The sequence below is a fragment of the Zeus faber genome, assembly GCF_960531495.2.
Source record: "Zeus faber genome assembly, chromosome: 6".
In the NCBI taxonomy this organism is placed as follows: domain Eukaryota; kingdom Metazoa; phylum Chordata; class Actinopteri; order Zeiformes; family Zeidae; genus Zeus; species Zeus faber.
In genome coordinates, this window is record NC_137201.1 from 9769087 (window position 1) to 9786474 (window position 17388).

Sequence of the window (17388 nt, forward strand, 5' to 3'; positions counted from 1 at the left end):
TGGAATTTGAAAAATCTCTTCCCCTTCTCTCCCTCCTCAATATCTTCTGCCTCCCCACCTGTATCTCTCCCCCACCCCGCTTCTACCCCTCCCACTTCTCAACCTCGATCTCTCCCCCAACCCCCCCTCCACCCCCCCTTCCCCTCTCGCTCTCCCTCCCTCCACCTGTATCTCAGCGGCACCCCCTCCATCCCTCTCACCCTCTCTCCAACTATACCCTCCTATCCCTCCCTCTCTCCACCTGCCCCCCTCGCTCTCTCTCTTCCCTCCGCCTCCTGCACACACCTTCCCTCTCACCCTCTTGCTCTCCCTCTCTCCCCCTCTATCTCTCCCCCAACCCCCGTCTCTTCCCCTCTCTTTCTTCCTCCCCCTCTTCTCCCCTCTCTCTCTCCTTTTCTCCCCCCTCGTCAACCTCTCCCCACCTGTTTCTCCCCCTCTCCCTTTCTCTCTCTTCCTCACGCTCTCCCACTCCCCCCCTTCCCTGCCTCCCCGTCCCTCTCCTTCCCGTTTATATCCCCCCCCCCCCATGCCTTTTTACTCCCCCCACTCCCCCTATCTCCACCACTTTCTCTCACCCTCGCACTCTCTCCGTTTATCCCCTGCATATCTCCAGTCTCTCACCTCGCTTCCCCTTCTCCACCTGTACCCCCCCGCCCCTCTCTCCCTCTCTCTCTCTCTCCCTCCACCCCCCTCTCTCACCTCACTCCAGCTCTAAGGTGTTGGTAGAAGGAGGCGGGGGGTAACCACGCCCCCCCTGCTCTCCTATTGGTTGGTACCACCACTGTGTGGAGGGGGGCGAGGGGGGCGATACAGCTGCTCTCCGGATCAGCCGCGTCTGGCTCCACTTGCCGGGCGAGTGGTCCGGAGTCACACCGCTGGGCAGGGGAAGCAACGCGGATGATTTCCACACCGCCCTCATCCTCCCGTCCTTCCTTCCCACCTGACAGGAACCGGGACCCCCGTAGCGCAGACATGAGCTGAACCGCCCCGGGCCGCTTGACGATTCCCGCGGCGCGGCTGAAACCCTAAATCCCACCCCACCCCCCCCCCCCAACGCCTCCTCCCCGGAGGGATGTCGCGATGCTGTGCTCAAGGAGAACCAAAACTTTGGTGTCGACCTGCGTGATCCTGAGCGGCATGACCAACATCGTGTGCCTGCTGTACGTCGGATGGATCACCAACTACGTGGCCAACGTCAGCCCCAAAGTTCCCGAGAGCGGCGAGGCGGAGAAAAAGTTTGAGGAGGACAGCAAGGGGGAGACGCTGAAGATCATCCAGAGGCTGGACCGCCTGGAGAGCGTGGTCAACGAGCACATCAAAGGTCAGAGCCGCATCCCGTGAATATCTCGATGGATTAACGCGCAATCCCCCCCGCCGGTCCGTCCGTCGACCTGTCACACCACCCGACGTATTTACTGCTCTATTTCAGAGGACTCCTCGAATTGGTGCGCCTGACCCATTTAATGATCTCTGGGGACATGTATCAGCAGACCAACCTGAATTCACGAAGCAGGTCTCCATGCCCTCACAACACTGTCCAAAGTTGTATTTTTGTATTTGAAGTGGTGATCCGTAAGAGTGTTTTGTACACAATGAATTCCAAAAATCCCCATATTAATCCCATATTTATTTAGCTGGCAAGGTATAAGAAACAGCCATTCATTATGCATGTGCTACCCGAGCAGCTTGGTGGCGGGGTCCGCCTTTCCCGGCAAAAACGCACCGATCACTCATGCTGAAGTGGAGCTAGTTGTGGTCAGTAAACTGTCGTTATGGATGAACATTCAAACTAAAAACAGTGTTTTCGGGTAAAAAAGAAAGAAAAAAAAAATCCACACCCTTTGACAACCCATTGAGTGACAAAAAAACAACAACAAATCAATCAACCAGAAGAAGACAAACTTTTGAGGAAAGAATTTGACCACCTTAGAGCGAAGAAGAGGGACAAAGCCGGGTATTGTAATCCACCCAACACTGACATTTTCAAAGATTGCCAATTTAATGGGTTTGAGAGAAGCATTGATTTATAGAACGCCTCAGTTTTATGACTCTCACAGGTGAGGTTGGAGTTCAGTGCAGTGCAGTTATCATTTGCATAATCAACATCCTTCCACTCCGAAGGGCCCCAAATCACCACAGCTTTACAGCAAGTCAGGATGTTGCCGTTCTATCCTCAATGACTGAGAGACATACTTATACGTGAATGCGACGCTTAGCCTCTGATTACAGCTGATTTCACCTCCAAGAGAACGGGAACTTGTGTGTTTTCACCTATTGATTTGAGAGCGTTTCTCATGACTGTGCCAATGTAGATTAAATCACATAATACCCACCTTTCCAAAATGAACACAATCATATCATGTTCACAATCAGCTGCCTTCATTTCTGTTGGTGTTTAACGCTCAACAAACGCATTCTTCAATTTCCGGGGAGGCAAGGGCCATAATTTATCAAACAACTTCAAGGTGGGCTGTTGATCCAGGATTAATTTGGCATTTCGGATAAGCCCGAGGAGGGCCACCCCTCAGATCAGCGCTCCTAATCAGAAAGGGGGGGGGGGGGGGTGCTGCATAAATGGCGTTCAGAGGGGGAAAGCATCATTTCGGATGCACTCCTGCACAGGGCTGTCACTTACAGTTAGAGATCTATGCCCATAATATATTCTGTCAGACAGAGTGCATTAGCCTTTGTACATGGAGAAAGTGACTTGACTAGAGATTTTCCTTTGGCAAGAAGAAGACAGAAATTGGCGTAGAGCCGTGGGGCCTCAGCGAACCTCTGTCCTTACCTGCAGCTTTATCCCTACTGTAGAGAGGGGTCGTTTATGCAAAGAGTGTTGGTGTACGGTGTGGTAGGGAGGTGTTGGAGGATGCGTAGGGCTATAATTTGTAGTTGACGCTGGAGCGAGGTAGGGCTGCACGGCCAGTTGTATGAAAAGTGCCTGCCATCTGTCTACGCAATTCAAATTGACAACCAGGCTCTCCTATTAACCCCCTCCGTCCTCAGTGGGCTGTGTAGAGTGTTGAGCGCTTAGGGAAAGTTAGAAGAGTAGAGATGAGGATGTTTTATAAGATCGATTTTTAAACCAAAACATTCGTCTGCAATTTGGAGCTAGACCATTTAGAAAAACATGGACTAGTCATTGTATTCACACAGTGTCTTTTGTGAAAGAAGATCCCTTCTACCCACCCGTACGGTCCCAGTGGAATTGTCCGCTGAGGCATCAGGCGTGATAGTGCAGAACAAGAGGCATTGTTTTTTGTTATTTATTTTGCAGTGGGTCGTTTCTTTTTGTAGTCCATAGGCCTACAACCAGATAAATGTAAGTTTATCAAGTCAAGCAGGTGATCTGCTGCTTGCAGATGAAACTCTTGGTAGTCCTTCGCAGGCCTAACAATATATTTGTGAGGATAAGTCCTTGAGAAATAATCTTGATGTATCCATGCCTGTTGATACTCCTGGACCTAAGAGGAGAACATTGAGGCCCCCAGCTGATGGAGTGCCATGTACACTCACCTTTTGGTCATAGCAATCCGACAAAACGTCTTCCCCGAGACCCTGAGATTTTCCTTCAGGAAGGTTTGGCGAGAGAAATACCAGCGATCAACACCAGGTTTTCACAGAGATATAAAGGGCGGAAGAGCGCCGCTCAGCCTCTCCCTCCTCCGTCAGTGTATTTAGCTGCTGCAGTTGCTGACTGGCATTGACGGTGAGAGCACGATGGAAGACATTCAAACCTATGCTTCTGACACTTAACCAATGGTGTGCACCTTTCAAGTAAGAATGTCAAAAGTTAGAGTGGAGCATGACCGGCACTCCTGCATTACTGCCGGCTCCTCTGATTGGAGTATCCTCGGCATTGAACGAGAGCTTCTGATCCCCGGGTCGTAACACGTTTTCTGACACACTACGTTGGGTACGGTGTGAACGAAACGTTGTCTTTAACCAAAGGCTTGATATGGAGGAGTTTATTGAATCCTGAAAAGAACACAACAAATGGATAGAAATCGTGAAAGAGAAAAAGTGTGGCACTTTAAAATACTAACTGTGTGAAAATGAGACCCTTTTATCTTCCCCAAGCATAGAACCAAAATCTGTCGATGCAGAAAAGGCACAGTGATGGTTCTAATAAAGATTTCCTTTAAAACGGAAGAGTTGACAGCAAGTATAACTACTTTCAGTCAGGGTAAAAAAAAAAAAACAGCACAGTGTGTAAGTGTAATTCACCTCCATTAAACATCATTGGCATTATATTGTAGCGGAATAGACAAAATGTGGGCTTGTAACCTCCCAATGGCAATGGGTGTTAAAAATGGCGCCCAGGTAGGTATCCTTATACCCATAAAGGAAAGGGGGAAAAAAATAATAATCCAGGGATTAATAAATATATTCAGTTGTGGCATAATAAAGTTGGGTATATGTGTTCTTCTGGATGTTCAGGATGTCTAATCACTGTTTTTATTTCACATTCCTTCTCGAGCTGCCTTTCTAGGAGCCCACACCAGGTTCCACGCCGAACCTTGACCAAGACTTTGATAAGAATTGAAAAGTGAATACCATGCGTACGCTGCTTTTGTTGGAGAACTATTTATGTCAACAGTAATATAATGTAAAGTGAATACTCAAAGGCTGCAGCATTGATGCCGCCCCTTTTTGTTTACATGGCATTACCTGTTTTTTGTATAGATGTGTGTAGATGTAGTTTATACTCAATAAGCAAAATGCCCTTAAGCACACATAGCCTGTTATGCAAACACTTCTCAGCCAAAGAAAATGGTGATTCATATCCGTCCCAGAATAGTCCACGCACAGTGCTTGGGTCCGTGTATATTGTGTAGACCATATAAGGTATATCTGTATAATCTCTGCTTCTGCACACTCCACTGCAGAGACTTCATTTCTCTGATGCACGGCAGAGGATGAGTACCGCCGGCATTGACTTGACGCGGTTCATTTGCACTGACCTGAAGCACTTTGGCAAGGAACCCTCGCACTGCAGAGACGCTAATGCAAAGCAAAGCACCGCACTCGAAATACGAGAGTTCTGGGCTAATGGTGGGCTGAGCCCATCTAGTGTGGCTAACACAATCTACATAGGTTGAGGGGGTTACTGTGAATGACTAAATTTACTCTCTGGAGTGTTTGGCAGTCCTCTGTTTTAGACTCTGCGTGGTTCCTGGAGCCGCTGCCAGATTACATTATCAGCCATGGGCTGATCTGTTCATGTGTTTATGATTTGTCACTGATACAAAGAGACAAGAGTTAGGGAATACCAGTTGCAGGGTCTATGGTTTGGGTGATGTTAGAGATTAGTTTAATTCGTGTACTCACGTGTGAAGAGTGACTGAGACGGAAAAGGCTTCTCAAATTTAACAAACCGTTATGGTTTCCTGCCAAAAGTTTACATATATTAAAGTTGTTAGTCAAATTTCAAAATACCTTTCATTAATCTGCAAGACGACAGGATGATTGACGACATTAATAACGACCCTGGCGACCCCTAACCATTTTTTTACATGTCTGTGATCTTCTACTTTGTAAAGTCAATACTTGGCATAGGCCTTTTGACAATAAGTGGAGCTGATTTAGGGATGATCAAACAAGGACTGACTGTGTTGAACACAATGTCAGCTCCCCCAAAGTGTTTCATGTTAGACAAAGATTTTGCACACAGATGTTGAGCTGAGGGCCCAGAGTGCTCCGGCAGTGCAGCGGGCCTCACAATAAAGGTCCTTTTAGCAACTGCGCTGCTTGTTGCTGGTTGACATCCCATCTTAAAAGGCCTCAACCTCTCTTTTTAATTATTATATATTTTTTTTATTCGTGGCTTGGGGAGCAACTTATTCACCCACACTAACTTAGAATCATCTCCGAGATCAGTGGAATAATACATGGCAGTTGTGTTCAGGGAAAGTAACTGCAGAAGTGCTCCTGGGGAGCCCGGACTAGTTAGAGCAGCAAAGAGCGGTGATAGAGATGCAAAAGGAACAACATGGACGGTAGAAAACCATTTTACTCCAGTTCTTTATTTTTATTTTTTTTCTTCAACCGCAAATAATTAATGTTACCGCAGATCCCGCCCGCAGGGCATGAAATGAGGAAATGTTAAGGGGCACAGAAATTGATTCATAAAAAAACTCACAATGGCCACAGTATTTTTTATTTTTTCTTCTCACGCCACATCGTAGAGGAAGAAGAGTTTATTTTTCTGAATGCAAAGACAGAAATTAAGTCGGCGAGAGACGATCCATGTTGACAGTTTGCTAACAAAAGTGTGTGTGTGTGTGTGTGTGTGTGAGAGAAGAGTCTTGAGTCGCATCATTTGTTTCTCCAGCTTCATGCATGCCGGCGGTGTGAGCTCTCGCCCGGGCCCAGAACATGTTCGGCCACGCGTGAAGAATGTATACCTCCTACAAACACCGCGGGATCAGTGTGTTCAGGCTTGAGGCTTGGCTTCAGGCCACGGGTGCAGAGCGGCAGCGCCGTCAGTAGACCTGCACCGAAGAGGCTGTAGCTTCTAATATCTATTCGACATATCACCCCAAAGAATGCAAGGAAGAGACGGACAAGGAGCTGAATTCTTTACTTGGACTAATTAGTCAAAGGCCCAAAACTGCATCTACTGTATCTCAAGCCTTGACAAGCTCATGCCGTATCTTTTTCATTGATTGAGCAAATAATAGGAGCAAAAAAAATGTGCAGTCTATTTTCTCTGATAAAAGTGGCCTCCGAATGACACATTTTTATTCAGGTTATATAAAGAGGACTCTCAACCAGATGGTGTTTGTGCTAAGTGTGATATACAGTACAGCAGCCAAGGATATATATATATTTTATACTTCTATCAATCAGTTTTTTCCATAAAACCCACACCCATATACACGATAACTCTTGCCTAACTTGACCTGTCATCTTTGTACACCTAGACAATGAAAATTTAAATTCATTCAATTGCATACGAAGAGAATAGCCTCGTCTATCAGAAGGTGGTATGAGACGTGCGGAAATTGAAAATGTTTGATGTGACTACGCGGCCCCAAAGAAGCTATGCACTAAAGCTGCCTCCAGAAATGAGTGATCACGTCAAGCGCATTGACTTGGACCCGTAATAGCCGTGGCCATAAACCACTTGACCAGAAAGCAGAACAGTCGGTGGGCCACTCCCTCGTTCCTCGCGCCCCTCTAACAATAAGGCCAGTCATTAATGTTGCTGAGTGGTGTGTTTGTGATTTGCACATCTCAGTGATTTCTCATATCGAGAGTTGTTTTGGAGAGATAATGGGCTTTAGAAATGGCAGCAGAAACATAGTCATTAAAAATACAACATTTGTTTGGAGTTGTTTACACCTACAGGTGGCTTTGCATTCCCATATAACACAAGCGAGCGGGCAAAGCCCTGCCCTAGAGGTGCAGACTGTGGGGAGTCTGCCTCTATGTTTTCAGTTTCTCTTTTTACGTCCCTACTTCCTGCTTTCCCGGCTTTCAATCACCCGAAGATGGTTTAAAATTCACGCTCAGTCCTTCCTCGGTGTGTGTATAGTTTTTGCCGGGAGAGGGACCGAGGAATGATGCTGTGGTTGACGCCGGTGCTGTCACACTCCATGTAAATTCCAAATGGAAGCTACAGAGGAGAGTGTGTGACAGTGTGAGGACGCTCCCTGACAGTCGCGGATCCAAAGTGCAAATTTATTCAGACGGCAACATGATGATTGTGTCGCACCTTCCCGCCGCTCTACCGTTCCCGTGAACACTGACAGGGCAAATTATCGAGTGACATTCGGGGGCAGCTCACAGTGTACCGCCAGGGTTTGTCGGGTTCATGTGTATCCAAGCATGCACACACAGCCACATTTTAGGCTTTAGATCGGAGTAATTAAAATTTTATATCGCAGCTATTATTTAGCAGACATCCGCTCTGAAACAACGGCCAATGTTTCAAGGCTTTGCAGAAAACTGGAATTTGGTGTAATGGCTTGAGGCACCGAATGGATCAAGCAAATATCCTGCAGTGAGACACAAGGCCCATGGGGAAAGTGAATCACTGCTAACATAAGGTGTGGTGACTTCAGGAACAGCAATTTAGTCATCAAGTAATTCATGCACTGCTACAGCATTTAATACTGTAGGTATTGAACCAAAACATTACAAAACTATTTAAATAATATAAAGGATGGTTCTGATCGACTAATTAGGCCTGATTTAGAATAAGCTGCTGTCAAATTGACAGAGTTGTCCTTCTGTGCGAGGGATGGGAAAAGAACATTTACTTAGGTCGCAATAACAATTTTGATCAGAATTGACCAAAGACCACAATTTGTCTTGAACATCACCAAAGAGCAACGACTAAGTCCAAGACAGGTCAGAGTTTATCCCCAAAGAAAGAACTTCCCCAAAAACACAGTTGTATCGTTATGCCCCACACAACATTTTTTCAAGAAAAATTTTGAATTCAAGCGATTTGCTGAATAGCTTATGCTAAAACCGCAGGATATTGCATCTCTTTCTTCACAATTTGCCCAAAGTCCTATTCCTCCATGAGACCAGTGGCTTGAATCCCAACGAGACCGAATCAAGTTGGAGATAATGTCAGAAAGACTTGAGACCCAGTCCGAACTCACGTGCTCCAGCCCTACACGCAGAGCTTTTCAGTTGATGGCTGGGTGGATGGAAGGAGTGCTTATTTTGTTGCCTTATTGTTGGTACAGAAACAAGGACCCGATCCAAACTTGAAGCTCCTCGAGCATAGATCTCCTAGATCTATGCTCATAGATCTGAGTCGTTTAGACCACAGGCAAGCCACAATAGGAGTCGTCACAATTCAGTGTGCTAGATTAGTGGAGTGCACATCCCTCCGGTTCTCCCCATTTCACTGTTTGACCTTCTCGGTGGCCTCTGTTTAGCATCTGGGATACCAAATGCATGTGAACGCTAATTGTGGAAGACAAGAGACTGCTTTAGGAGATGCAAAGCAGAATGGAGAGATGGTCCCACGGGACCTGGCAGGAGGCTGGTTAATTAAAAAAATGTGACTTTGTTGTATAGCCCGGTCAATACTGACCTCCTCCCTTCTTCCCTCCCTTGCTTTCTCACTCACACACCCGGCACACCAGGGAGATTGATAATGGACTCAACCTACACCGTGGAAGCTTTCTGCAGTGGTTCGGGTGTATGGCCTGACATACAAAATGCATGGTTTCACAAACACACACACACACACGTTCCCTTTTCCATCAAACCACAAACACACTGAAACTTGCATGAACACACACATGCACGCATGCGAGCACACACACACACACACACACACACACACACACACACACACACACACACACACACACACACCCCCCCCACACACACACACACACACACACAAACACAAAAGCACCAAAATGCAATCTGCTAATTTACCTACCCATGCATACACTTGTCTCATTCCATAAGCTATGTGTGTGTGCCTTCTGAAGTTTCTGCATGTGTTTGTATGTAATTGTGCTTGTATGTCCATGTCTCCATTAGAGCATTTATCATCATTATCCTCATCTGTGTGTGGGAAGCGCTTTGTGAGCCACTTCAAGGGCAGTTTTTTTTTTTTTTGTCACCTCGTGTGCATGTCAGCTTTTGCAAGAAGAGGCTTTCTGGCGGGGGCTGTGCTGCTAGAAGGGAGGGGCCTGTTATTCTTGGATGGCTTTTCTATTAGGGAGCTACCAGGCTTTCCTCCCTCGTGCCCCCCGAAAAGCTTAAATACCTTGAAGCTCAGGCTTTGGGAAGACCGTCGACCTGCACTGAACATCGTAAAGTGGTGCCCATTTGGAATTGTTGACACATTGCAGATTTTGTTTATTGAGGAAATTTGTGTTCCAGCTTAAAAGAATACAAGATATTGAACCGCTCTTATGAATATCCCAAATGATTGTTTTGGAATGGGGTCCACAAAGCAAGTAGCTAAGCCCTTTTCATGGTCCATGCATAATTAATACCTAGTTGGTTCCAAAAATGAGGCATACTTAGACATTGAACAACTGCTAATGCTCCATAAATGAACCAACCAAATATTTAGGCACCGATGTTAAAAAGATGGCCATTAAAAAATCCAAAATACCATTTACTTACTGTACATCTCAATGTCTTACAACCTCGCATTTACTTTCACATATCTACTGTTTACACGTTATAAATCTAGTCTTTCGTCTCTTAAAACAGCACTATGTAACTTTTGGGATATGGTGCCCCTTCTGATAGCAATTGCACTTTTACGCCACAGTCGTAAAACTTGGTCTGGTGTCCGAAAATAATTTAATTGACCCAACAAATTTGAACCGATTCGGTCATGTTTCAATAACAGTCTATGTTACAAACGCAAATATAATGTAGACCTAGGTAACAGCGGCCCTTGCACGGACCTCGCTACTTCACAGAGCCACAGGGAGAGAGGGTGCGGGGAGCGGTCCCCTGCTACCGGTGTAGGTACCAGATGTGCTCGGCCTGGCAGATCGGCTCGCACGCATGAGTCAAAGGGTGAAACAAAACTGAAAGAGATGCCATTCTCCATATAACAAGTGTAGCATCAAAGGGATTCTGAAGCTGTTATTTTAGGGTTAAAAAAGTTGCATAGTGTTGCTTTAACTCCTTGTCGTTTCTGCTTCACCTTCTGATCTATATCATCTCTCTCCATCCCTTGAGTGCAGAGGCTTCTTTAATACCGTTGCCCTGTAGACAAATGTCAGCGTCCAACTACAAACCCCAATTCCAATAAAGTTGGGACGTTGTGTATTATGTAAATAAAAACAGAATACAATGATTTGCAAATCCTTTTCAACCTATATTCAATTGAATACACTACAAAGACAAGACATTTAATGTTCAAACTGATAAACTTTATTGTTTTTTGCAAATATTCACTCATTTTGAATTTGATGCCTGCAGCATGTTCCAAAAAAGCTGGGACAGGGCCATGTTTACCACTGTGTTACATCACCTTTCCTTTTAACAACACTCAATAAGCGTTTGGGAACTGAGGACACTAATTGTTGAAGCTTTGTAGGTGGAATTCTTTCCCATTCTTGCTTGATGTACGACTTCAGTTGCTCAACAGTCCGGGGCCTCCGTTGTCGTATTTTGCGCTTCATAATGCGCCACACATTTTCAGTGGGAGACAGGTCTGGACTGCAGGCAGGCCAGTCTAGTACCCGCACTCTTTTACTACAAAGCTACGCTGTTGTTACACATGCAGAATGTGGCTTGGCATTGTCTTGCTGAAATAAGCAGAGACGTCCCTGAAAAAGACGTTGCAGAGAGGTTCTCTGAGACTGTAGATGATGAAATCCCTAAATTCCTTGCAATTGTGCGTTGAGAAACGTTCCTAAACTGTTGGACTATTTGCTCATGCAGTTGTTCAAAGTGATAAACCTCACCCCATCCTTGCTTGTGAACGAATGAGTCTTTCGGGGATGCTCCTTTTATACCCAATCATGACACTCACCTGTTTCCAATTAACCTGTTCAACATTAAATATCATGTCTTTGGAGTGTATTCAAGTGAATATAGGTTGAAAAGGATTTTGCAAATCATTTTATTCTGTTTTTATTTACGTTTAACACAACGTCCCAACTTTATTGGAATTGGGGTTTATTTCGGAGGACTATCGTGGAAAAAAAAAAACCCCACACTACAAACTCTCAATCCACCACTGCGATTGCAATTCTGCCTTCTGTTATCCCAAGTCGAAGTAGAACCTCTGAAAAGTCCAACCTCCGGGCTGTTTATCAAGCCTGGTAACTTGAGTTTGACTCCACGAAAAGTACCTCGCCCTTTTACACAGTTATTTTTTTTTTTTTGAATCATAATGATGTTTAAACTTTGCGTAGTGATTAAAACAAGGGGGTTAATTAAGAGGAACAAGATAAACATGGCACCGGTGCATCTTCGATCGCTACCATGCTTTTAAAAACATCACAAATATTTTGGGCCGTCAAACGATTAAAATAGTTTATCGCAATTAATCGTGTGGTATCTGTGCGATTAATCAGGATTAATCCCAATTTTAAAGTGTACTCCAATTTGACACGATTTTTCTATTTTAAAAGCAGTGGATTGAGTTACAGCCAAACTATGATTTTGATCTGATGCTTTTTGCCTTCTCTGTCATTCCAACATAGAAAGTGAAAATGAAGTTAATGTTTAGAATGATGGATTGTTCAAAGGGTTGAACGAGGAAAATGCAATAATGGCGTTAACTTTGACAGCCCTCATTTCGACATTTGAAGACATTAAAAATCACAAGATCAGCTGTTAAAGTTCAATGTGTAATGCTCACTCTTGGCTATTAATTGTATATCGGGGCGATAAGGGAACAATCTCACACAATCTAACATTTCCGAAGAATGAGTTAAAGACGGTCAAGACATCGACGGTCCGCTGTATCTCTGAAACTCGGCAGAGATGTTTCCACGAGAGGAAGCAACAATTATCATCTGCGTATCCGAAGCGCAGAAATAACATGATTACTATGATTTTTTTTTTTTTTTTTAACCAGAGCATTTTGTAAGGATCTTATCTAGAATTTAAATCTATCCAGAGAGGTGCGACTTAGTAGAGAGCAGGACAATTAAGAGTTTGTGGCTCTCGGACACGCAGGTGGTGAAGTTTCTCCCAGTTTCATCACATCTCTATCTCCAAATGGGTCAAAAGGGTTCAATATATTCAAACTGGTTGAGCATTCACTGCTCCCTTCTGCTCCCTCAGATGGCGCTGAGGGAGCAGTAGGGATATTATAAATGAGAGCTGCAGCTGAACCCACAGTGTTGTGTCTTCGTGTCAAGACGATAGTTTGCGGTATCGCTCAGCGCGATCTGACAGTGGATGTCACATCGCACGCATCGCTCTCTCTCCGTCGTTTCTTGTGCAGTTCTTCTTGAATTTGTTTCTCTCAGCTCAATTCAAACCGTTACTGTATCTGAACTGTGTATGAGTCAAGAACCTGATCTAGTCGATTTTTTTTCAATGTTTCTCGCTCACTGTCATCAATCAGACGGTAGCATCCATGACTATACGCTCTCCTGATCTCCCAAAGCACGGGCCGTACTTGAAAGTGAAAGTGAGTGTTTGGCCGTATCTCCCCGCCTGTTACGAAGGCAGCCTTGTCGGGTTGATTGATTTGTTTTGATGCGGGATTTTCCCGTCTGGCGGTGACTTAGAAGGGCAGGGAGGTGGACAGACAGCCGCCTGTCAGAGCCAGGTTAAAGGCGGATGAATCTGTCCGTCTCCGTTTCCGTCACTCACGCACCCTGGATCGGCCGTGGATGCTGGATGCTGCCTGTGATTCCATCACTCTTGAGATAATTACACTGAGGTGCTGTCTTGTCGTGATTACACAAATTAAAAGTTAAGTCTTCGTACACACTTCCTGCACAACATCATGCTCCTGCATGACGCAGAGACGGCGGCGCTCGCGTTGGTAAGCGCTCATTGGAATTTGATTTTGAGATCAATTCAAGATTTATACTCATACAGTTACATTCTTGCTTGTAGATATAACCGATAGTTTGAACAAAAAAAATGCTCCTGACTGCCATATAGCGCTGTGGGTTGCGCTCTATGGGTATTTTTGGCCCACAGGTCAGGTCGACAGTAGTTACTAAAGTAGTTCAATGCTGTATGCATTTCTCACTCATAAAATTTGTGAATAGCTTGACCGGACATGCAAACTTGCCTTTTGGTGGTATTTGTTGGCCGTGTTGGCTGTTGAAATAGTGTAGTCATTTACATTCCAAGAACGTTATAAACGGCATGGGTTGTTGCCGTCGTTTGAAGCAGCCCAGGAGAGCAACGGACTAGCTAAATAACTTCAATCAAAATATTGGGCATTCTAAATGATTCTGTGTGCAACCATTACAGTATGTGCATCCCAACTATCAAGCCAAATACCTGAAGACAGTGTTCTCTTCTTCTTCTAGCCCAGAATACTAATCTGCCATGATTACTCACTGTCACCTGACTGTTTTTGGAGAGTAATCTATGAGTATCTTGATCGGCTGAGATCGTTTTTTGATATTCGATCCTCCCGGTTTCAAATAAAGGTGTAGCGGGGTGTGAAAATCCATTTTTAATTTGAATGTAGAGAAACAAACAGCATGCTGCTCTCGGTCGTTTTTTCGCTTCATCTGCACACATTTCTAAGAAATGCTGAACTATTATTCTCTCCAAAGTGTAAAGAATGAGGCTTTTTACAACAATAGAAAGGTCAGCAAACACACCTGGCCTCTGGACTCGATCCAGATGATATAAAACGGGGGCTTTTATGTGAGATTCTTGGGAGCATTCATTTAGGGAGACCTTGAGAGCCACCTGAGTTCAGACTATGGCAAGCCGCTGGGCCCTTCCACGCCAGCTTAGAATCACTGTTGGGATAATCTTTTCAAAGAGGGGAGCTGAAGGCAACTGAGCTCTGCTCTCTGTGGCAGAATTACAGAAGCCCTTAGTGTTTCTTTTGGGGGAGATTATCTTCAATGTGAGATTTCACCACTCAGGGCCATCTAAATCCTGCTGGAGCCTAAAGTCGTCTTTGCAATTCCCCTTATATGTTCTGTAAGTGACGCTGGCCTCTCGGTAGCATCACCATCAAATTGGAAGGAAATATTTGAGGATTGAATGTCTTTGACTTGAAACACGTCCTACAGAGCCTTTGGCTCTTTCCTTTATCCACAAAGAGCTCACTGGATCACGTTGTGGAGTAATGTATTAGACTGGGAAATAAGGCAAAGCATGGAAGCTTAGGGTGACATTCCAGTTTCAGAAACTAGATGTCCTCCACAGTATTTGGAATCAACATGGGGATTTGGTACATTTTGGTGCACCAGGACATCATTTAGTTGCTCCCAAAAATGTTCACATGTTCACATGTCCCTTACTAATATGTGACCCATGCAGATTTAGGTACTTTTTCTGCCGTTTGACTTTTTTTCCCACGCAATTTGAAAGTGGAGAATCAGAGCTTCAAAACAAGGTGTCGCTTGTGCAAATCAAGTGGGTGGCAAACGGTGTTTCTGAGATAATCACCTTCAAAGTTTTCCAAGGGCTTATATGTATATAAGCCCTTGTCTCTCGTCTTACGTGTATAAACGTGACGTTGACTATTGATTTTTTTTCTGTAGATTATTGATAGATGTGACCAACCTCAGCAAAACCAGCATTGTCGCGCATTTCTAAAATCGCCACGAGCCGCCAAATAAGTGGAAAAATCCTATGTGTTGATCTTTTGATGATAAATAGTAGAAAAATGTTAAACCATGGAGTTAAATATTCACATTAGATTACATGGGGAAACGCAGTTCACTTATCGAGACGCTGAATAACGCTGATCGATCGTTTCCTGATGTGAAGTCACAGTGTGAAATCGTTTTGATAGAGTTCAACCTTTAAATCTTACGTGTTTTATACACACACACCTGGATTCTTTGTTGTGTGGGCGACTTAACACACGAAAGAAAGCTGACGTCAGTTCCGTAAACAAGATGCGGAGCTCTTGAAAAACTTTGAAGGTGATTATCTCAGAAACAGAGTTTGCCGCACCTTCATCATTAAAAAGTCAAAGCTTTAAAAATATTTGCTTGATTTGCACAAGTCGCACCTTGTTTTGAAGTTTTGAGTCACGTCTCAAATGACGTGGAAAAAAAAGTGAAAGGGCAGCAAAAGTACCTTAAATCTGTGGTGGGTCACGTGTACAGTATGTGTGTGTGTGTGTGTGTGTGTGTGTGTGTGTGTGTGTGTGTGTGTGTGTGTGTGTGTGTGTGTGTATGTGTATATATATATATATATATATATATATATATATATATGTATATGTATATGTATGTATATATGTGTGTATATATATAAAATTGGATTTATTGCCCAATAAGATATGATCATCTTAGTAGGGTTGCAAAATAGGGTCGAAATATCACAAATAAGGTAAAATTATGAACTCTAAATATTATAAAACAAGGGACTAAATAACACAAGTCCACATGTTTAAATAACTGCAAAAAAAACAAACTCATCTGTCAAAAGAGATTATTATTAAAGGAAATACAAAATAAACCATCCAGCCCATGAGGTTGGATGGTTTATGGATGGACTCCTCCACAGCTCATTAAGCCCTTCAGCTGTGGAGTTCTTATCCTTCCCAGCAGGGGTAACAAACTTAAATCCCAGCAATAAAATATACAGTATATGTTATATGAAACAAAACCTATGTGTCATTATTATGTGTTTTAACTTTGTATTAATATGAATGTAGTGTGCAAAAAGATCAATTTTAAACATAAGGAAAATATAAGGCCGGTAAAAAACTGTGTGGCTGTGGGAGCGTCCATCACACACACGCTTCGCTGCTCGGCTTCTAATAAGTGTGGCTCACAGAAGAACGTGTTGTATGAGAGAGAATGATGGCGGCGAGACGGAGCGTGGTGTGGCGTTATTTTACCCGAGCTGAGAACAAAGTAGAATGCACGTTGTGTGGGATGAAGCTGTCTTTCTTTACACAGAAGCAAGTGTAAAGAAATATGGTGTAATGTGGGGGAAATGACCCATTGGATCGATTATGAACAACATTTGCCGGTCTGCTACCGTGTCGAGACAGCATAAGGTGAGGTGTTGCCGATCGATTATCATAATACCGGCGGTTCACGCGTGCGTATTGAACCCTTAGGGGGCTTACGGAACGGTTTGATATCATTGCGTGTATCGTTGCATCCGTTGTAGTTACGTGCGGTTAACGGTCTATATGTTGTGGGGCGTGACGTCACAGCTAGTCGACTAATCGAATGAAATTCTTGATGGTCATCGACAGCAAATTAAAAAAAAAAAAATAAATAAAAAAATAAAATGACCTAAAAAATGACCTAACCTAATCATAAAAGCAACGTTCAGTGATTCGCATCTCACCCCCCAATCGCGCTGGTCCCTGTTCAGTGTATTCGAAATCAACGTGCTTATTTGATGGACACAAAAAGTTTTTTCGCAGGCAGTAGTCTGCCTATAGTCGGTGTCATCTTGAACACTTGCCACTCTACGTTCCCTCGATTAGCAGCCAATGAGCTGTGAATGACCCTGACCTTGGCTACCGTTCAAATGGCCATAAAAAATATCATAAAATTCACCACATCAGTTGCCACCACATGTCATTAATTGTAGTCACGCTTTTAATAAAATGAAAGGAGCTTTTCCTCCATTGTAGGAAGTTAACTCGATAGCAACTAACAAACACACATCCACCTTCAGTTGGCCAGCTCCCATTGGGAAAACAAATGACCTCTGGACACTCAGAGGCTACTGCTCGCTGCCTGTATGAGTAGATTATGGGGTGTTTTACGCAACTGAGATAAAGCGACGTGACGCCATAAGATC

The 17388-nt window shown here is 44.2% G+C and overlaps 1 protein-coding gene across 1 annotated transcript in view; it reads left to right on the plus strand.

Moving 5' to 3' along the window:
- Positions 1-1077: 1077 nt before the first annotated feature.
- LOC307231153 (polypeptide N-acetylgalactosaminyltransferase 18-like) overlaps positions 1078-17388 on the plus strand; it is a gene marked incomplete at its 3' end in the record, with an annotated part of 129444 nt that continues 113133 nt past the window's right edge. Inside the window, exon 1 of the mRNA XM_080001741.1 lies at positions 1078-1321. Within this exon, the coding sequence (XP_079857867.1) occupies positions 1081-1321 (241 nt within the window). The 5' untranslated portion in view covers positions 1078-1080. The remainder of the gene's footprint in view (positions 1322-17388) is intronic.